The 22,097-nt window shown below is 37.2% G+C and overlaps 1 protein-coding gene across 3 annotated transcripts; it reads left to right on the top strand.

Moving 5' to 3' along the window:
- The first annotated feature begins 10,076 nt into the window (after positions 1-10,076).
- Positions 10,077-21,466, top strand: LOC132278400 (uncharacterized). 3 transcript variants are annotated; one of them, XM_059780190.1, is made up of 9 exons: positions 10,078-10,282; positions 10,383-10,504; positions 12,299-12,399; positions 17,088-17,283; positions 17,387-17,479; positions 18,235-18,294; positions 18,442-18,516; positions 19,490-19,570; positions 21,053-21,466. In XM_059780190.1, the coding sequence occupies exons 1-9, from the start codon at positions 10,195-10,197 to the stop codon at positions 21,389-21,391; spliced, it is 1,155 nt and encodes a 384-aa protein (XP_059636173.1). In that variant the 5' UTR covers positions 10,078-10,194; the 3' UTR covers positions 21,392-21,466. The 3 variants fall into 3 exon arrangements, with proteins under 3 accessions (XP_059636174.1, XP_059636175.1, XP_059636173.1); XM_059780191.1 differs by lacking the exon at positions 18,442-18,516 and having other exon boundaries at positions 10,077-10,282; XM_059780192.1 differs by lacking the exons at positions 18,235-18,294; positions 18,442-18,516 and having other exon boundaries at positions 10,077-10,282.
- Positions 21,467-22,097: the final 631 nt, after the last annotated feature.

Here is a 22,097-nt window from a genome sequence, read left to right as displayed (position 1 = left end):
GGGATTTTGTTGTCATTTTTCTGAAAGGAAAATAAAAAAGTGGAGTGCAATACTATAGTAGAGTATCACGGGTGTAGTGTCCCGAATTTTTTGCCATTTTCTCTATTTTTCTTAATTATTATTTTTGAGCACCGGTTTGCGTATCACGTGGGTTTCAAATGTTATTTAGGGCATATCTTTGAGTTTAGGACTCTTGAAAAGCATTCTAGTTTATTTCACCATTTTTGGGCTTTCGGGCCCGGGAGGTCCCATGTGGGCCTAGTGTCACGGGCTTAGAGTTTCAGCACCACTGCTGCTCCCGTGCGGCACCAAGACGTTGTTTCCACTCTCGCAAGTACTTGGTCAGCCTAACTCCCGTGCACACCTTAGCCAACACATTCCCCTCGTGCGCTTACTAGTGTTGTAGTTGCCCTCGCGCCTCTCCTCACTTGGCTTGCACACTCACACACACTAAGGCACTTAAGTTAGCAAGGAAAGAACACTTCTATTACTTCAAAGAATGCTTTGTACAAGGCTAGCACTCAAGCTCTCTACAAGGCTCTCAAGACTCACTCTAGGACTTGTTGCCTACAAAATGAAGTCATCCATATATTTATAGGCATCCCCATCCCTAATGGACGGCTAGGATGCATTCTAACCAACGGTGGAGATCGATTCTCTAGAATCTTCTCCCACTTTCTCCACACTTCCATACTTGTCTACTAGTATCTACAACATTCTAGAATTCTCCATACTATTCCACACAATTCTGGAGAATTCTAGAACCTTCCACACAATTCTATAATGTTCTACACATTTCTACACATATCTAGAATCTTCCACACAACTCTAGACTACTCCGGAAGATTCTAGAAACTCCTATGCCATGTAGTCGCCATGCAGCGTCCTCCTCAGCGTCTGCGTGTCGCCTGCATGGCACAACCTCCATAGGCGGGGCGTGACATTCTCCCCCACCTATTTTCGTGATACCCTCGTCACGGTTTCTTCAGCTGACCCAGCCTCTCGCAGGTCATCAGCACTTGCGCATATGTCCTTAGCCCAAACGTACCAGCGCCTTTTGGGAGATGGGAGGTCCTCACGAGCTCCATCGTGTTGACTGCCACCTCTGGACTCTCCTTCCTGCCCACAAGTTGCACCATGCATGCGGCCTTGCCCTCTTCACCTCCAAGTATCATCAATGCACCAAGGCATGGTAGTGGCGCGGCATTGTTTCTGTCCATGAACTCCAGCCCCAGCACCATGTCATGGTCGTCCATCTCCGCAACCTGGAAGTCGGCCTTGCCCTTCCATCATTGCATGCATAGCTCCACCTCCTTGCATACTCTACTCACGCGTGCCTCCTCGGAGTTAACGTCCTTGATCCAGCCCTCCGTTTTGCGCATCTCCAAACCAAGTCGTTGCGCCTCCTCCGGGGTAATGAAGTTGTGTGTAGCGCCCGTGTCCACCAACGCTTGCACGGCTTTGCCACCAACCTGCGCATCCACATAGCGTACCCCAGCTACCTTCTTTGTTTTGCCCTTCTTCTTGGTGTCATGCGTCATGCTACTCAGCATCTGTATAGCCCCCATACACCTATCTACATCGCTGCCCGCATCGTCCACCTTGCCCTTGCCCTTATCCTTCACAAGGGCGTTCATGGTCTTCTTGTTGGAGCAGTGTCGCAATATGTGCGGCCCTTCGCACAAGTAGCACTTCGGCTCCCACTTGCCCTTATCGCGGCGCTCCCCTTTGCCACTAGCCTTGGACCTCTCTCCATGGTCCTTGCCCTTATCATGGCGTGGGCGTCTCTCCTCATCGCTGTATTCATCATCACTTGATTTGGGCGAGCCCCTTTTCTTAAAGCGACGGTCTCCCCTACCTTTGCCGTGGTCCCTCTTGGGAGACGTGGCCCTCTTGTCATAGCGCCTAAAGTCTTTAAGGCGCTCCGCTATAGCCATTGCGGATGCCAAGTCTCTAGGCTCCCTCCTTCTCAGTTCTGTGGCTACCCAAGACTGCAACCCATCAATGAACAAGCACACGCGTTGCCGCTCCGGCATCTCTGGGATCTCCAGCATCAAGTTGGAGTACTCCGTCACATACTCCCTTATGCTGCCCTTCTGCTTCAGGCGCCTTAGGTTGATTATGGCGAGGTCCTCAACGCACTTAGGGTAGAACTGCCTCTTGAACTCCTCCCATGTATCAACTGCTCTTGCGCCCCTACCGGTGAAGCGCTGCCTCCACCATAGAGCAGCGATGTCTGTGAGGTACATAGTGCCTGTCTGCACCTTCTCCTCATCATCCTCAATCTCCATGCACTCGAAGTACCGCTCCATGTGCCAGAAGAAGTTGCCAATCTGGCGCGCATTTCTCACCCCATCGTACTCATTGGGCTCCGGTGCCTTCTTCTTCCTTGGCTTCACCACGACCTCGCGCGCCTGGGAAAACTCCTTCTTGCACTCGGCAATCTCCACGCGCAAGTCGTCTACCAGATCATGCAAGTCCCTTTCCTTCTCTTGCGCCTTGTTGGCGATGCCATCAATCAGCTCGTAGAGCTCCGCCATCCTTCTCTCGAGCCTATTAAACTTGGTCTCTGTGTAGACCAAGTGTGTGGCAAGCTTCTCCTCCAAGCTCTGCTCTAAGATGTGGACTTAGTGGTCTCCTCCGCTAGCCATGTCTACTCCAACAAAGCTCCATTGACGAACCTGCTCTGATACCAACTGTTACGGGCTTAGAGTTTCAGCACCACTCTAGCTGCTCCCGTACGGCACCAAGACGTTGCTTCCACTCTCGCAAGTACTTGGTCAGCCTAACTCCCATGCACACCTTAGCCAACACACTCCCCTCGTGCACTTACTAGTATTGTAGTTGCCCTCGCCATCTCCTCACTTGGCTTGCACACTTACACACACTAAGGCACTTAAGTTGGCAAGGAAAGAACACTTCTATTACTTCAAAGAATGCTTTGTACAAGGCTATCACTCAAGCTCTCTACAAGGCTCTCAAGACTCACTCTAGGACTTGTTGCCTACAAAATGAAGTCCTACCTCTATTTATAGGCATCCCCATCCCTAATGGACGGCTAGGATGCATTCTAACCAACAGTGGAGATCGATTTTCTAGAATCTTCTCCCACCTTCTCCACACTTCCATGCTTATCTATTAGTATCTATAACATTCTAGAATTCTCTATACTACTCCACACAATTCTGGAGAATTCTAAAACCTTCCACACACTTCTATAATGTTCTACACATTTCTACACATATCTAGAATCTTCCACACAACTCTAGACTACTCCGGAAGATTCTAGAAACTCCCATGCCATGTAGTCGCCATGCAGCGTCCTCCTCAGCGTCTGCGTGTCGCCTGTGTGGCACAACCTTCATAGGCGGGGCGTGACACTAGGGTCGGGTTTCCATGTTTGGGAATTTTCCCGACATCATTTTATTTTTTATTATTTTCATTATTAGTATATAATAATGTGTATATGTGTATGGCATAGTTGTAGTTGTAAATATACTTGAAGGGCGATTTTCGGAAGTTGGTATACACGGGGACCTACCTTTGTCTAATGGTGTGTAGAATGTGCTAGATACCTTGTTTTTGGCCACAAATCTATGTCACTCTCGTTCTCCTCACATTTTCTTATTCTCTCTCTTTCTCTACTATTTCTTCTTCATTTTTTTTACACCAAACAAGCCCCCTTTTAACCCCATTTTTTATCAAGCTGCAGTATGAAGTAGGGAAAATGCTAGTTGGAGAATGTGACCTACTCAATCAGGCCCGGGGGGAGGGGGGCATTGGATCATCTTCAAATTTGGAGGCACATAGATTTTGGCTTGGATTTGAGGTAAGGTTTGTCTAATTAGTAATTTCCTAGACCTTTGTAAGTAATTTCTTGTTTTTCCCCATGTAATCATGTTTAATTTAATAATACTTGCTTAGCTTAAGTTGTATCATTGAATATGTGATCAATGTTTGCTTATTTGTTAACAATGTGAAGTTCAATGCTCTTAAAGTGGTCGTAATGTGGTTTTCATGTTGTATCAAGTGTTACTTGAGAAATTTCACGAGATACAAGATTAATTTGTGCTATCTTGCTTCAAAATTGATAGTATGTCTAACCTAGCATACCAATTACTTGATTTAATACTTATATGAGTTCTCATTTATCAATTATCATAATGTCATGACTAACTTATTCGAAATTAGGTAAGATTATGCAATGTATGGTTTCAGGCATGCCATGATATATTTTTGGCATCCATGTATTTCATGATGGGAGTGTGTGTGATGATGTGAGAAGGGAAATTGATTTTTATAAGTTTGCAGATAACGATTTTCATTTTACCTGGTATTTAAGGGGTAACGCATACTCAGATGTGCTAATTAGCTAATAGGGGAATGGTGAGGTACCCCATGTGTAATTTAGTGACCCGGGCTCCAAATGGTAGTGGGGAGGTACCTTGTGCCAAGGATGATAGCAAATTTCCCCTAGGGATGGAGGGAGGTACCCAAAATTCGGCTAGTTAACATGGTTTTGGTGTGGGTGTGTGTGAAGTATGGGTTGTGTGAGTGATATGCGGACTCACATTTTCATGCATTCATCGTTTGAGAATTTTATTATCTTATGAATGAATTGAGGTTTGTGTCGTCATCCTAACCATGAACCCACTTCATTCCTCTATGTTTATTATGTGTTATGTGCCTTTACTTATGCGACTTGAGGAGATGCTACTTAGGCATTTTTTACTGAGTCGTTGTGCTCACCCCTATCTTATTATTTTCAGGAACCGACAAGGAAATAACAAAGGACGTACCCCCGTAAGCTTAGGCTTGAAATTGACAACTTTTGACCCTTTTGTGACAAGACTTGTGTAGAATGATGACCATCCCATGATAGCTAACCATTTTGTGACTTGGTGTAATTATGTTGTTAACGATACTTCTTTCGTCTCGAGTTGTAACTATATTCTTTTGGTGACCAAATATGTCTTGGTACATATGTAATGATTATAGTGTTATTCTGTACTTGGGGATGTAAGAGAACCATTCTGATTAAGAATGATTATGGACCACTTTGCATCTATTCTTGTATATGGATGTCATTGTTGCTTCCATTACCCATTGCATTGTGAGCCGGGATTGGTACTAAATGGCCCAAATGACCAACTTTCAATTAAGAATGAGACCCATGATTTAAAATGAGCAAAGAAATATATATATTTTTTGGGTTCGATAATCAGTTGTAGGAACCTTACGACTTGCCGTCCATTGCATAAATTGAATTTTGGGTCCAATTTACTGTAGGCCAATAAGCTGGGATTTAGGTGATCAATTGTAGCACACTACGATCGATTGTCACTTGTCATGATGTGTGCCATGCGCAACCCTAGTACGCGTGTAAGTGCACGTAGGACGCTGGACAATCAGTTGTCCAGTGCCCTACAATCGGTCATAGTCGTATTCACATGTGTACATTTGGACACTTATGTCCTTGGCCTGAGACTTCGTTGTAACCTCATTGTACATCTCATTAATGAATGTTATGATCGTAATAAGCCTGTTAAACAATGATGTAACGTCAAATGATCGTTTTACCCTTAGTTTAACATCGGGTTTGGGTAAGGACCCAATTGAGTTGCATTATTCGTTAATGACTCGGATCCTTTGAATTTTGGTCGTTACAAAGGGCCTTCTAATCAAATGGTATCTCCTCACCATACAGAATAAAAAGGTCGATGATTCAAGTCCCAATAGGGATAAAATGAAAAAATAAAAATAAATAAATACTAGAGGGGAGTAGAAATATATGGTTTCCCAAGTCAATCTTTTTAAAAATGGTTAAGAATAAAATAAAAAAATTATCTGTAAGATTAAATATTTCTTTACTTTTCTTATTTTAACTATATGCATTCCATATTTCCATTGAGGAAAAATAAATTCTAAAACAAACACAAACAAATTTACTGGTGCGTGTGCACAAAAAATGCATAACACTTTAGGTTTAGAAATAATGTCAAGTGGGCACCATATTTTATAATTTATAAAACCACTAAACATTTATACTATGGAGTACGAAGCGAGCAAGGATCGTCCCAAGAGATCTAAAATATGTTGGTTTTTAGAATTGAATTTTACTTTAGTACTTATGTGATTGCTGAAAAGAGGTTTGTTTTGGGATTAGAACTAATTTTAATTTAAATACTTGCAACAAAATAATAGAGTTTAAAAGATTAGGAAATAGATTTGGGGTGTAGGATTCACCACTAAGCACATTCCCTAACTTACTAACTTTCAATTAATTGGGGAAAATCAAATGTAATTCTAAATGAGGTTAACAATTGTAATGAAAAGTATGAAACATCAATGTTAAGCCTAAATTGCCTACCTAATGACAATTAAACTAAGTGTAGTGCAATTCACTAATTCAAAGCATGATCCATCAATTTAAGTTACAATTTAGTCTATATTAATCAAAAGGATAATGCAATTGAGACAAAAAGTATGGAATTTAAACACAAGTATGAATGGTCTACTTACCTAGGAATTAAAGTGCAATTAACTAATTAAACTTAAATTAAACTAATTAAGCATGAAATTAAAACTAATTAGACAATGAATTAACCTAAACATGTAGTGCCATCCATCAAGTGTAAACAATTTTCATCAAATCAAAACACAATTACATCTACTTAACACAATGTATAGCCATCACATAATTCAATTCACAAAGAAATCAAGTGTAGAAATTTATTATCATTCAAAAACATATAAGACAATATGAGATTGACATAGATAATCAAATGAAAGAATTAATTTATATATTTCAAGGCTATAACATATATTACACAAATAAATCCCCAAAAGTCAAGAGTTAAGAATTAGGTTACATGCTTAGGGTTTATCTAACCCTAAGTTGAAGAATTAGCCGCTCATGATTGATGAACTCAAGGTGTCAACAAGTTCCATCATCTGCTTCATAATCTCTGAGTTGCTTCTCAAAACCCTCGCATGTTCTTACTTTTTCTCTCTTTCGCGTGTTTTTCTAGAGAGAGAGCGTAAAAAAAACGATACAGAATATAAAACTTAATAAAATAAATAAAAACTAACTATTAAAATAATTAAAAACTAACCCTAAAAATAATGGTTCACTAGGCCTTAAGTAACAAGCCTATTAAAGCCAAATATGTTACAAAATAAGCCCAAATAAGTTAATACCGTAACCAATAAAATAAGACAATCCCGTAACTGGTTTGCTGCCAGTAGCATGACGTCCGGACCCAGCTTTTGGCGTTTTTCTGATTTATTTTGAAATGTTCTGGAACTTTCTGCTTGTCTCTAAAAATGCGGCAATGGATCGTTTTAAACCCGTTTAAACTTTATTGCCCTCAAATATACATAAACATAAATTATGACTCAAACATAAAAATAAGATAAATGCAAAGACTAATACCTTAGCTTAGGTGCTGAAATGTGCAACATTTAAGCACTTATCATTTTACCATAAGACAAAGACATTAGTGAAACATATAAACAAATTTACCATAAGACCAATGTAAGTAAAAAAGTAGTCTATCAATAATTAATTAAATATATTGTTTATATATGCATATAAGAGAGGTTGCACCCTTAGAATGAATAATCACATATAAAGAGTTGTGTCGGTTGATGAAACCAATACATCTCTTCATGTATGAATTATAATTTTTCCAACCCTCACTATATATATGCGTAATAGTCGTAGAGTCCACCATCCGATTTTGCATACTTAGGAGAGGGTTGAAGAATGTTTCTGGTATAGTTCTCTCCAAACTAAGTTTCTATATCCAGGTATGTCTCCTATAAATTTATGCAAAGGAAATATTCCCTACTCATGTGCTTGTAAATATATGTATTAATTTCTAGAGTGCATTTATGATAATTTTGATATTGAGGTGATCAGAATTAATTATTATTAGATTAAGTGGGAGAATATAAGCAAAATAGTAGTCTATCAATAATTAATTAAATATATTGTTTATATATGCATATAAGAAAGGTTGCACCCTTAGAATGAATAGTCACATATAAAGAGTTGTGTTGGTTAAAGAAATCAATACATCTCTTCACTTATGAACTGAAACGGTCTGAAGATTGTTTCTGGTGTAGTTCTCTCCAAACTGAGTTTCTATATCCAGGTATGTCTCCTGTAGATTTATGCAAATGAAGTATTCGCTACTCATGTGCTTGTAAATATATGTATTAATTTCTAGAGTGTATTTATGATAATTTTGATATTAAGGTGATCAAAATTAATTATTATTAGACTAAGTGGGAGAATGTAATCAAAATAGTAGTCTATCAATAATTAATTAAATATATTGTTTATATATGCATATAAGGGAGGTTGCACCCTTAGAATGAACAATCACATATAAAGAGTTATGTCGGTTAATGAAACCCATACATCTCTTCGCGTATGAACTAAAACGATCCCAACCCTTATATATGTGTAATAGGCCTGGAGTCCATCATCCGATTTTGTAAACTTAGGAGATGATTGAAGATTGTTTCCGCTGTAGTTATCTCCGAACTAAGTTTCTATATCCGGGTATGTCTCCTATAAATTTATGCATTGGATCCATGAATTTTATTTATGTTAGAAAGTTCTTACAATAGAAACATTAGCGAATCATATAAACAAATTTACCGTCTTTTGCTTTAGGGTGTACAATACAACTATTTTATTGAATTGTATTATATTTGCTTTCAATTAACTTTTTTATATCCATCTCATTGTTTATTTTCAACACATTAAGTTGTAAAATTAAAAAGGTTCATTAATGGTCAAAGGGCAAGTTGGTCAATTCCCCGTGTGTTATATATGACAAGTGGTTACATGGGTGTCTTTGTCAACTTTTTTAAACTTTAAGGGTGTCTTTATCCAAAAAATAATGAACTTGTATATGACTATGACTGTCAATATGACAAATCTTAGGGGCGTCATTGTACTTTACCCTATAAAATTAAATCAATCTTATCCATTGTATTAAAGGTAAATTGCCCCAATGATATTACTTAATCTGAAAAAAAAAAAAAAAAAAAAAAGTATTAGTAACATAGGAATAGTAACATGCCAAAAAGAATTAGAATATTACTTTAATAATAAATAATACGATTACATGAGCGAGTATTAAACATAGAATAAGATATTGGGCAAAGTGAGAAAAACACTCTTAATGTTTTAATTTTGGGCAAATAATACCCCTATCGTTTATTTTGAGTATTTAACTTCGTTAAGCTTGAAAAAATGAGCAAAGAAGGGCTTATGTTATGTATATAAGTCCGTTAAGTTTGGAAATTAAGTAAAAAAAGGATTGACTTCACTGTAAAGATATAAAATTCCAAAAACATCATTATCTCTTCCTATAATGCCCTCATAAGAGCAAAGTGAGAAAAACACCACTTATGTTTACATTTTGGGCAAATACTATCCCTATAATTTATTTTGAATATATAAGTCCTTTAAGTTTGAAAAAATGTGGCAAATAAAGGTTTGATGTCATTAATTCGTTAAAAATTTATTCATGTACATTGCACGCGACATTTTTAAGATATATAATTTTAAAAATACCTTTATCTATTTCGATAATGCCCTTATATATATACACACTTGTCACATTTAATTAGTTTTTTTTATCTATTTTTTTATTCAGTTGTAGAGGGATACTTAGACTTTTAAGTATTCAGGTCATTGTTTGCACCAAAATTAAATGTTAATGAGGTTTAAAACGTACATGGGTTGTATACTTTATATGTATACCATAATATTTTTTGCCCGCAACTCTATATTATATACATAAAAAGAAGGACAATTTAGTTATTTCACAATTAATTAATTTTTTTACCTGTTTTTTATTTAGTTATAGAGAGGTCATTTTAGTCTTTTTAACATTTGTCCTTATTTGCTAAAAATTTGAATGTTAAGAACTCAATGTTTTTGGCTCGAGACCCTAAGATATATGTATGTATGTAATATATACATACGGAATATATATTTTTTTTGGTAGATTAAGGAAATGATTGAATATGTAATAAACCTAATTTAAAAAAACCACACACACAGTTGAGTAGCCCCCGACTTGACAGTTGACACCAACGCAGTGGGTAAACGGAAAAGGAAGCGTAGGTTTAAAACAAGCAAGAGAGTCGTGAAGGAAGAAAGGCTGGGTGATGGGCGCTTTTGACGCATCATCGAAATGGTTAACATTCTCCATAACACTGGCGGTTGCCACTATTTCTGCATCTGCAGCCATCTCTGGTACACTCTCTCCCGAAACCCTAAGCACAGGCACCCCTGAAATATATATCTTTATATCTATACTACGTATGTATGTATTCCTTATGTTCTATATTTTCAGTTCATTTCTGGGGGAGAAAAACAATACATACGAATGAGAAGATTCGAAAGCTCGAGTTATCTCTCAAGGGCTCATTAGAGAAGTGTGCTGCTGAAAGGCAAGGCCGTATTAGGGCTCAACAGGTGTTGTGCACACCCTCTTACCTTGAATCTGTATTCAAATTGACCAGTCTATATATTATGTATACACATATTATGATCCAACCCATATTAGGAAATGGATTCTTACTTGCCAAGAATGGGATTTAACATTTGGGCTTTCTGGTACTAATTGTAGCAATATGCCATCCAGTTTTGAATAACTTTGCTAAGTTAAATTTTACTCATTTTTGTTATTAATTTGATTTGTAATCAAACAAGCGGAATGACTATTGCGCACATGGGGGCAGAATTCTAATTGTTATAGCAATTCTAGAAATACACCTTTTAGCCATTTGCTGCTTTATTTTCAAAGGATCTAAACAATATGTATGGACCATCTATTGCATGTGTAGATGCATTGGTGACATGTTCTTACCATAAGTTCCTTCTTTTTTATCAAATCCAGTGATATTTCACACTCAAAATGTTACTCGTAATTTATTTATTTTTTCTTCAAAGAATATGTTCAAAAGAAGGAGACGTGGGATGAAATACCCGTGCTCTTTTTTGTGGATTTTTAAGGAGAGCTATGCAAGAAATTTTGTAAAATGAATAGCTTCTGGGTTTTCAACTGAGGTGGCTAGAACTTTTTTATCTCCCTCCTTTGGGGACCATCTACAAGGTGAAACACTACCATATGTTTTGCTGAGCTCTTGGGAGTCTCTTTACATTTGATAAACTTATCTTCTTGGCTTTTGCTTAGACCTTTTGACCCGACCAGGACTTATTTTGAGTGCAAAGGTTGGTGCAGCACTATGTAAGAAATTAGTGTTCGGTATGGATAATACATGTTTGACTTTGTGAGTTAGAATCTATACCCATTCAGCACACCACCAAATTCTATGTAGCATTTGTAGTTTTACTTCTGGTTGAAGTTTGAGTAGTTCGGTTCCTGAACTTTTCATTTGTGTTTTGTAAATGTGATAAGAATGGATTATGTTTTGGAAAAATTAGAATCAGTATGAATTTTTGGTCATTATTGCTCTTCTTGACGAGTATTACGGAACCTCTGGAACGAGGTTTGTGTATTGCTCACGATCAGTTCTAGTGAAGCTTCCAGGAGGCATTCTTGCTCGTCCAGGTGTCACCAGTCGTTTCTCCTTGTTTGTGGCGCTTTAATAGCTGTAGAGCCCCACCACATTATCACACCTTCATATGCAAAAATATATTTTTCGCTTTCTTCTACTCATCAGACTTATTTTTAACTTGAACAAATTTTCTTGTCTCCAAGCGGTTGCAAATTTCACTTATCAAAAGTAAAAGAAGAAGAAAAAAAGCAGTTGCAAAATTTCCTTTTAAGTTAGATATCTACTAAATACGAGAAAATTAATCTTCAGTCCAGTGCTACGAAGGTATTTAATTGAGACATTTCTTTATTCCTTCAATTTGATTTTCCCGAGTTTGTTTTGGCACTATTGTCCAGATTGAAACATCTCTGTATACCTTCTTCAATTTGATTTTCCTGAGTTTGTTTTGACACTATTGTCCAGGTGTAATGCTTTTTGCAAGCTTAGATCACTTTTATCTTCAGAGTTGAGAAACAAAATGTTAATAGAATTTTGGAGTAGCATTCTCTTTGTTCCTTTTTATTGTCAAACATTTGATCCTTTTGTCTATGATTGGGTGAGGATGTAATTATGTAGTATTATTAGGCTTTCTTCACGTCATAAATGCTTCAACCTTATTTAGGGAAAAAAAAAATTTAGGAAAAAAATTGCTTCAACCTTGAGGTATGTCTTTATTTTATGAACTTATTTTTCTTTATTATAATTGTAGGCTTTAAGGAAATCACTGACCCAACCTAGTTCTGACAATTCAGAGTTCACTTCTTATCCTATGATACCTATTGCCATCGTCCGGTCATGCTTCTCTACCAGGTAATTTGGGATGACAATATATAATTTATCATTTCATGCAAGAAACACTAGATACTGCATAGTAATCTTAATTTGAGTTTTTCACTTGATACGATATGTTGTACACTTGTATTCCTATGTAGAAGGGCAAAGTAACTGAATAAAGGCAAACAGCTAGATTCAATTGTGTTAACCCATATAAGATCTGGATAATTTTCATTAAGAAGTTTTAGTTCTACTAAAGTAGGATAAATATTAAAGAAAATGATAAAATTTTGAGTCCCTCCTAAATGAAAATAAGTATATAAGACAAGCTCCATTGTTTTGTGAAAAGTGGAAATTTACTCGAGTATGAAGCTACATGTATCCATGCCTCCATGGTCACGATAATAGCCTGTAGAGTAAGCAGGTTATCTAAAACATAGATCCAGTGAGATTTTTCACTGATTTTTAATGTTGAGTGGTAGTTGACTAATAGAAAGGACCATATTTGGTCAGCTCACCAATTGTTGGATTGGATTTCTTGATAGAATTTGTTAGATAAATGAAGATAAGCTACAATATAAAAGGAATATTGTGGTTAATACAAAAAAAATGAGGATAAACTTACAGCCATTGTAACGTCACCATAATCTGCACTTTCATATGTCTTTATACTAAAAAGTAAAAAGACACTATATATGGATTCGAAGAGGCACTTAAATTATATTGTGGCAAAATTTTGGTTGCATATTCTCAGAGTAGAAATTTTGGTTTCAAAGGTGTTTGAAATTCTGCTATGAAGTATATATATGATAGATTTTTGAAAATTTTGTGAAAATTGGTCAAATAATGAAAGAAGTTGTTGGAAGTTTCCGTTCGACTAATGCATTTGTAAATTTGGCAGTTTAAAAAAAGCCAGGTCCATACCTAAAAATTTAACTGTCGAGTTTTAAGCGTAGAACCATGGTTGGTATTAACAAGAAGTTAGGAGTAGAAATTAGAGAGATAGCTAGGCCAAGTATCAGAATATCAAGTTTGGTTTGATTTGTTTTCAATCCAGCTTGAGCCTGGCTCTAAGCTCACAAGAATATTGGAACTGGTTTCTCAATATTTGGTGAAGCTCAAGCTTGTAAATGATGTCAGGTGACCTTCTTAATCAGATGGCTAAGAATTGTATTCTTTGTGCAGTTAGTTCTGCCTTTAGTAATGGATAGTGTCATAGTGATAATAACATATTACTAGAAAAAGCAAGCTTACTAATTGCTCATAATTTTTTAAAAACTATTTCTGCTTCTTTTCTTCTATAGGTGAGCTTCTTTTAGGTTTATGTCGCCGGAACCGGACATCAAATTTCACAACCCTAAGGTTGCTCAAAAACATTTTAGATATATATATATATATATATCAAGAAGAAGAACCGGACCTTGAATGTCATCCACTAAATGTAAGAATCAAACTTGAGCTTGATGTTAACTGATTTAATTGGCTACATATCAAAAAAGCTTTTTAACAAGCTAAGCTTGAGGTATTTTGTAACGACCCTCACCCTAGCCAGACATAATATTGTCCACTTTTGGCTCCCCCAAACCAGAGACTTCCCAGGGGGTCAACTATCCTGGTACTACTTCAGGTTAAGCACGCTTAACTCTGGAGTTTTGGTAGGTTCACGGCCATCACGATTTTAAAACGCGTTGTGTCATAGAAGGGTGTTGAATCTACATATAGCATTTGTCCCATCTAAACCTAGGCGATGTGGGATTGTGTACCTGTAGCTCGCCCAGTGTCGTAGCCTGCCAATGCCTCGCACCCGCCCACGCACACCAGTCCACAGGGTTGCCACAATCCACCCCCCTTGGAGGCCCGATGTCCCCGTTGGCATACTTCCTGCTGGCAGGCTCTGATAGCATTTGTAACGACCTTCATTCTAGCCAGACACAATATTGTCCGCTTTTGGCTCCCCAAACCAGAGACTTCCCATGGGGTCACCCATTCTGTTACTATTCCAGGTTAAGCACGCTTAACTCTGAAGTTCTGGTAGGTTCACGGCCATCACGGCTTTTAAACACGTTGTATCATAGAAGGGTATTGAATTTACATATAGCACTTGCCCCATCTACACCCAGGCGATATGGGATTGTGCACCTGTAGCTCGCCCAGTGTGGTAGTTTGCCAATGCCTTGCACCCGCCGACGCACACCCGCCTACAGGATCACCACATATTTATGAGTAGCTTGGTTCAGTTTTACAACCATGGACAAGGCATCCTATATATGATCACTTGCTCGCTTGTACACACATGCCTCTGTGTATGTTTGTTCATAATGTCAATTCAACAAAACCTTTTTCCCAACTAGCTGAGGTTTGTTACATTAATCTTATTTTTTTTATTTCAATCTACTTAAGGCCTTAACCTCAGTCAAACCACATGTTACCGCATCATTCCTTACTAACTATACCACTTTAATTTTGGTCTTTCTGTTTCCTAATATTAGCCTCAATCACAATGTGGACCAAATTGTTCTTCCTAACTGGTGCACTTAGTGGTCTATGTACATCCAAACTATCTTAATCGATTATATCATTTTATGTCTAATTTGCGTTACTTTAACCATTTCACTGATGTACTCATTTCTAATTTTATCCTTTCTTGTCGTTCCGCACTTCCATCTCAAATTTCCATGTTAGTCAACTCACTTTATGCATATGCTCTTAGCTGTCCAACATTCTACCCCCTTAAAAAAAAGTGTCTACTAGTTGCTTTATAGAACTTTCCTTTCAGTTTTAACGGCATATGCTGATCATACAATATAATAGATGTGCTCCTCCATTTAACCGATCCTTCATTTGATTTATGATTAACATTATCTCCAATTTCTCCTTCATTATGCCTAAATAACGAAAATACATTTTTTTGTACCTCTTCATTGTCAATCCTCACTTACTTCCCCTATTTGTTGTATTAATGAAATTATTAAAGTTACGCTCCATATATTCAACTTTACTCCTAATTGTCCTAAACCTTTTTGATTCTAGAGTTTTCCTCCAAACCTTTAATTTAATACTTATTCCTCTAGTTTCAGCAATCGAAATAATATCATCAACAAATAACATACACTGTGGAATCTCATCTTGGACTTGTCTTGTTAGTTCATCCATAACTAATGCAAAAAGATACTGGCTTCATACTGACATTTGATGTAAGCCTACAGTAATTTACAGTTACTTGTTTTCCTCAGTCATTTTAACTATAGTGAATTAGTGATACATCCATCCATCATACATGAAGATCTTTTATTTATTTATTTATTATTTTTTATTATTATTTTTAAATTAGGTATTTCAAATTATGAGATTATATTCCACTGCAAAGCCTAAGATAGCCTCCTGAGCATCATTTTTGTGTTCAAATCTGGGTCCACCTAATATAATCTCCACAATCTTTTCCTCCATGACCATTAAAGTCTCCTCCAATGTATAATTTTACTCCTTCAAGTATCCCTCGAATTAATTCATCCATATATTCCCAAATTGTGCTTTAATGTGTTCATTTACTACCTCTTCGATTGCACAGGCGCTAACTATATCAATTATATTTTCTCCTAATACAAGTTTTACTAATATTATCCTATCCTTTTTTTCTAATACCAGTTACAACATCTTTTTTTTTTTTTTTTTTTTTTTTCAAAAAAAAAAAAAATTCTTATAGACGATTATCGCTTCTTTATTTCTATTTTATTCTTTTCCAGTGTAATAAAGTTTATATCTTGAATTCTCAATAACTTAACTTTTCCTCACACACTTTTTTTTCAAATATCTTAATTGATACTCACACACCCCACCCCACCTCAAGGCATTGTTTGCACCCAAGAGGAGTTGAACCTTAAATCTCATGCTTTATGAGGTACCAGGGCCAAGTAACTTAATGTAACGGGCTAGGTGCTTCGCGATCCGATCCAAAAGCTTTAGTTATTAGGTGGAGCTAACACCCAATCCATTTTTACCCTTTTCACTTTTTATCCGGATCTGATGTGGGACAAGATTCCCCTTGTGGCATTCTCCCTCACCCGAACTCATTGCGGTTGGGCCACCTTGCCTACCCGGGGCTTCTCACCTGTACGCCTCTAGGTCGGGCGCTTGCGCATGAAATCGAACGAAGGACTGAGTTTGGCTTTGATACCAACTGTAACGGGCCGGGTGTTTCGCGATCCGATCCAAAAGCTTAAGTTATTAGGTGGGGCTAACACCCAACCGATTTATACCCATTTCACTTCCCATCTGGATCTGATGTTGGACAAGGCTCCCCTTGTAACACTTAACCACTTGAGCCAACCCTTTGGGGTTTCCTCACACCCTCTTAATTTCATGTAGACTTATAATATTAACCCTTCTAATCAGTGTATCTACCAACTCCATTCCCTTACCCGTCCTAAACCTACATTATTGGACACTACCCGTCCTATGCCTACATTATTGGACACTTTTTTACCAGCAGTTGCCCAGAAAAACCTGGGAACCCTTGCCTACTTTTTACCTCATTCAGGCGCCGATGTGCCGTCCTTTTACCGTTTTCAAAACATTCGGAAGCTGATGCAATGTGTTGGTTAACATTGCAATATTCATATGATCCTGACATAAGTTTAACATTGGCTTTCAAGCTACCCAATTTGGTTGTGAATTTCTAAATGCTTGTGTAGTCTCCCATGAACTGACCCTTCTCATTTAAGCAGGAATGGGACGCCAAGGCAACCTTTACTTGTACCTCTTGCTAGGGCATGCTTGGTATTTGATTCCTCTCGGGTTCCTCCAGCATCTCTTGAGGGTCTTGAAGATTATAGTCATTGCTGGATTCTATATGTTTTTCATTTGAATACAGATCTTGAAAAGTTATGGAAGCATCCAAGTAAGTCAAAGTTTAAGGCGAAGGTATGTGGTTCTACTAATCTGAGACAGTGTTTCCTATGGATTCTACTTTTTGTGATTTTTAAAATGTTTCAGAATTCTACAAAAAGGTTGGCTGGATGAATAGGTTAGAGTACCAAGATTGAAGGGTGGAAGGATGGGAGTATTTGCAACAAGATCTCCACATCGCCTATGCCCTATTGGGCTTACTGTGGCAAAGGTAAAATTGAATTCTAAAAATGCACAGATGCGTCTTTTATAAGCACATAAGTTATTCCTAAACTGATTCAACTGTACTCTGAAAAGAGAAAAATGTATTCTCAGAAACTGGAATTTTTTTGTTTCTCTGGAGGCTAAGAGAGGTTGAAACTTCCACGAAAGAAAACCACCCAAACACTTCTAGTGGAATCTTTTTGATAAATATATTACAATGAATATCCTTTAGTTCTTTTATCAGGAGTAACCTTTCCTAATATTTTAATCTTGTGTTTCTCCTTCAAACAACCGTACCCCTTAAAAAGGACATGGATTCAAAAAGGCTTCTGTTCAATTAATGATATGTTACATGCCACTTTTGAAGGCAGCACAAGGTTCGTTTCCTGACATTGCAGCTTTCAGCCAGCCTCAATTCACTTCCTGGATAATGACATCTGGTACTATGTTTATGAACCACAAGGGTTATTGGGTTCAGTGCACGCTTAAGTAACAATTGACTGGATTCAGTTTTGATTCTTTTGAATTACTAAGATGTTTGATGTGATGTATAATGTACTTGATTCTGGTTCCTTCATCCCGACTGCTCTTCTTTTCTCTGTATAATCCTGTTTCGATCCCCTGTAATCTCATTGAAACATATTTTCTTCTTTCAACACTGGACATTTATGATTTTGAGTGAAAGATGTATGCCTTAGCTAGATATGCATTTTGAGAAGCGGGGCATATTGTGTTCACACATATACTCTTCTTGTCATTTAGGTGGAGGTAGTACAAGGAAATAAGGTCCTGCTCTCTGGTGTGGATCTGGTCGATGGAACAGTAAGTGTTGAATTGGTCTATCAATAGCTGCGTTATGGGGGGAAAATCTGAGTTTCATTTTTTAAAAGAAATTGCTCAAATGTATTTGTACCCAGGCACTGTATGTTATTAAATGAGTGTTGTTCGTGGTTTAAATTTGATCAACAGCCTGTTCTCGATGTCAAACCCTACCTACCATATTGTGACAGCATCCCGGGAGCAATTGTTCCAGTGTGGGTGAAGGTACTATATTCATGATTCACAAGCTACTTGTGATTTTACATCTATTAGCTGTTTGGGTGCTTTGTAAAGTTCCTCAGGAATAGTAATTAAAGAGACAAGAAAAGGAAAAAATTGACAAATCAATCTATGAAGCTTATTGCATTGCCCAATGGCCTAGTTTGTAGATCGCCCAGCTCCCCGAGTGGGTGTGCCCGTGTTTTGAGTCCCCCCTCCCCGTAGTTTGCTAGAGAAAAAGAAAAAAAAAAAAAAAAATCGTTTCACCCTTGCAAGGATTAAGCTATGTCAAAGAAACCATTGTAGTAAGATTATATTACTACTACAAAAATAAAAAAACTTATGACTCTTCACTACTAAAATATTCTAGTCGTGAAGAGTCCATATTTAGACCCAATAAAAAAATATAGTCCAAGTACAATCAGTGGACCAATACTGTAGCCCATGTGCATCAACACTATACTTTTATAGTGATTCTATCTTTTTTGTATCCAATTCTCTTAAAGGTTTGGCTTTTCTTTAATTTGATAAATCATTACATTTGAGACCTTGCATTTTTTCAAACACTGAAAAAAATTTATTAGGAAGTTTGCTTTGTAGTCTTTTACAGAATCCGGACAATCTATATCCCATTTATTTCAATTGTTCAATAATAATCATACCTTGTACATGAGTTGGATGCAAAAAAGATAGAATAGTTTTTTTATTTCAGATCTTTTACATCAGTGCTTAACTTTTTTTGGATCCTCTTTTAGAGGTTTGGAAGATTGTAATAGTATGGTTTTTCTATAGTGCTGTGTACATCCTATGTACATGGGTTGTGCTAGCACTTTTGTGTGATTTATGGATTGGAAAGGTCTTTTAATGTTGTACATCACCTTTTTTTATTTTAATAAATATGCAACCTTTTTGCTGTCTTACTTTCTAATATTTATTATTGTCTCTCTGAAATTTAAAATTAAGACCTAATTTTGGACAGGTCGACAGTTTGTTAGATGTAGCTTCTGTTACCTTCTCTGAGGGCTTTCCCTCTGCTCTAGCTGATTGTCGGAAGATTGTGGTAAGACTTTTTAAATCTGATTGGAGTATTAAATATGATATTTCTTTCAGTATGTGATTGATCTGAATAATTGTTGTCTTCATTCTGTTTCCTTTTCTTTTCTTTCTGCATTGGCTATTATCCTATATATTATTCTTTGCAAGTTGCTAAATAAACTCTCTTTTTAGCTTTTGTTCTTTCGTAGTAAATGTGAGCTGTTATTGATCCCTAAAGAAGATTGATCCCTAAAGAAGAAGGAAATAGGTAATGAGAAGTTAAAGGTGAAAAGCCTCAAATCTGAAGCACCCACTGGGAGAAAAAATCAATTACAAAGACTAGACCCCAAGGGGATAGCCTAATGACAAGGTTCTCACTTCACAGTTTGGAGGTTGGGAGTTCAAATCCCCTTGGGGCCACTCCCAGGGAATTTTTCCGGTGCACGTGGGACGGGGGATTGCATGTTCCTTGTGGTGGATTATGTGGGGTGCTCCAAGATGCCGGACATTACCATTGATGATAGAAAAAAAAAAACAGTAATTTTCAAAGACCTAGTCCCATGATGCAAGTGTTTAAGAGACGCAAAAAATAACTACAGCAAAGGAGAGATGAAGAATACAATAGAAGGATGGGGGTGTCCTTCAAGGAAATGACAAAAAACTCAGAAACAAGGAAAAGGTGCACGATAACCCGTAGCAAACATGAAGGAACCAAACCCAAATAACCTACTGAAACACTACCCAGAGAAGAACTACACAGACCCCTCACAGAATATGGACATGGGCTCATCCTAACAATTTCGTGTTCTTTCTCCACCTAAATCTATGAAAGTAACTTCTGAATGGGTCTACAGAGATTTTTCTGTAGCATGAGAGAACAAGGTAGATTTAAAATGACTCTTGGTGGAAAAATGAAAGGAGGAAAGAGGGAGGGAGGAGTGGGTGAGGGTGCAAGGCCTCCCTTTGATTGGTAGAGGAGAATATGGCAGGGAAAGGAAGAGTGGAGGGAATCCCTCCCTTCAAGCCCACCATACCAATTCCTCGTGAAAATGGAAGGACAGGAGGAAGAAAGAATCTTGCCTCTTCATACATTTCACCCTTAAGAAGCCTTTTTTTTTTATTTTTTTAATATGGAAGGGTAAACAGTTATACATCACACCTTATCTCTTTCCTCCTTCAATTCCTTCTTCTTAACCAAATAACATGGGCAAAATGCTCCTATTACTTTGGAATACCTCATCCATTGTTCATACCTTAACTTCAATTTTTCATCATTTGTACCAAAAAACCAAGAATGATTGCTGTTGCTGTTATTATGCTAATTTCCTTGTGTCTTATCAAAACCAATTGTGTGTTGAATGGACTGTTTATTTCCATGCATTGGTTCAAACTTTAAAGATATTACACAAGACATAACTTGATTCCCACATACAGGACTCCTGCATATTCTTTATGGTATTCCTTTTTATATGTTGGATTTTGAGGTACTGCATTTGCATATTTTCAGGGAAAAAAATCGCTCTATGCATCACCTGATGAATTTCAAAGCTTGGTCAAGCAAGTGCTCTCATGGGATATAAGATCGGTATCTCAAAGAAGCCGCCCTCATAATTCCCTAGTTAAGACAGAAGATGGCGAAACAGTTGATCATGCTCTGGACTTGGACAATTACCCTGATGAAGCTTCTGATAATGGATTTGAGCAGGTTTCTTCGTTTCTTTCTGGTGATATTATCTATCACCTGATTTTGGAAGGCCTGGATGTCTCCTACAGAGTTGATTCCGATGGTCATGTTCTTGTAGAGGAAGTCACTTTGTCATCGCACCAACCAAACAGTAATAAATAACTGCAGTTGCATTATGAGAAGGTAAACAGTTGGGGGTAATAATTTGTGTCAAATGTGTTAATATTTTTTAGTACTTTTTACCATTGTTACGTTTAGCTGCAGCTTGATTTCCACAAAATAAATAAAAAATAAATCCCCGGTTTATTTGGTTAAAAGAGAGACAAGTAATCCTTCTTGTTATGACATCAGTGATTCTAGGGTTCACAGGCTCCCATCAGCATAGTAATATTTGTGATAACCACATTATAGACACGGCTAGTTTTTTGCCCTAACTCTGCAATTGATGTTAATTAAACTTAGATCTTAGCACAGAAAACTAACCCTGTATTTTGTTTGATAGGGTCAATCAGGTTAGAAAGTAATATTTCAAATTACAGTCAACGAGTAGGCTATTTAACGAGCTAGTTGAGTCTCTTTGTGTAGGACCGATCTGCGTTGGTACACCGTGATGCATTGGGGAGGGATCAGTACTGAGTTGATTCCCCAGTGTATTTATGACGCTATTGCAGAAAATTTTAATTCCTTCTTGTAACTTTTACAGTAAATAGACTGCAAATGAAGTTTCAGGGGCCATTAATGTCATAATTATTAGCACTTTCAAACATATAGCATTTAAGTTTGATACGGTGGATTTATGAGAGAATATCATGAAAAAAACATAGTAGAAAAAGGGTGAAGATTCTATGATACGCATTTGATCCTAAAC

This window comes from Cornus florida, unplaced genomic scaffold, assembly GCF_030987335.1.
Source record: "Cornus florida cultivar Cherokee Brave unplaced genomic scaffold, ASM3098733v1 CherokeeBrave_3.0.0_Hap2_Chr10, whole genome shotgun sequence".
In the NCBI taxonomy this organism is placed as follows: domain Eukaryota; kingdom Viridiplantae; phylum Streptophyta; class Magnoliopsida; order Cornales; family Cornaceae; genus Cornus; species Cornus florida.
Note: the sequence above shows the minus strand (reverse complement) of the source record. Positions and strands in the feature narration are given on the sequence as shown.

Coding starts and splice junctions, on each gene's coding strand:
- LOC132278400 (XM_059780190.1), top strand. CDS start 10,195: ATGGGCGCTTTTGACGCATCATCGAAATGGTTAACATTCTCCATAACA. Junction 10,505..12,298: donor GCCGTATTAGGGCTCAACAG/GTGTTGTGCACA, acceptor TTATAATTGTAG/GCTTTAAGGAAATCACTGAC. Junction 17,480..18,234: donor TTGGGCTTACTGTGGCAAAG/GTAAAATTGAAT, acceptor CTTGTCATTTAG/GTGGAGGTAGTACAAGGAAA.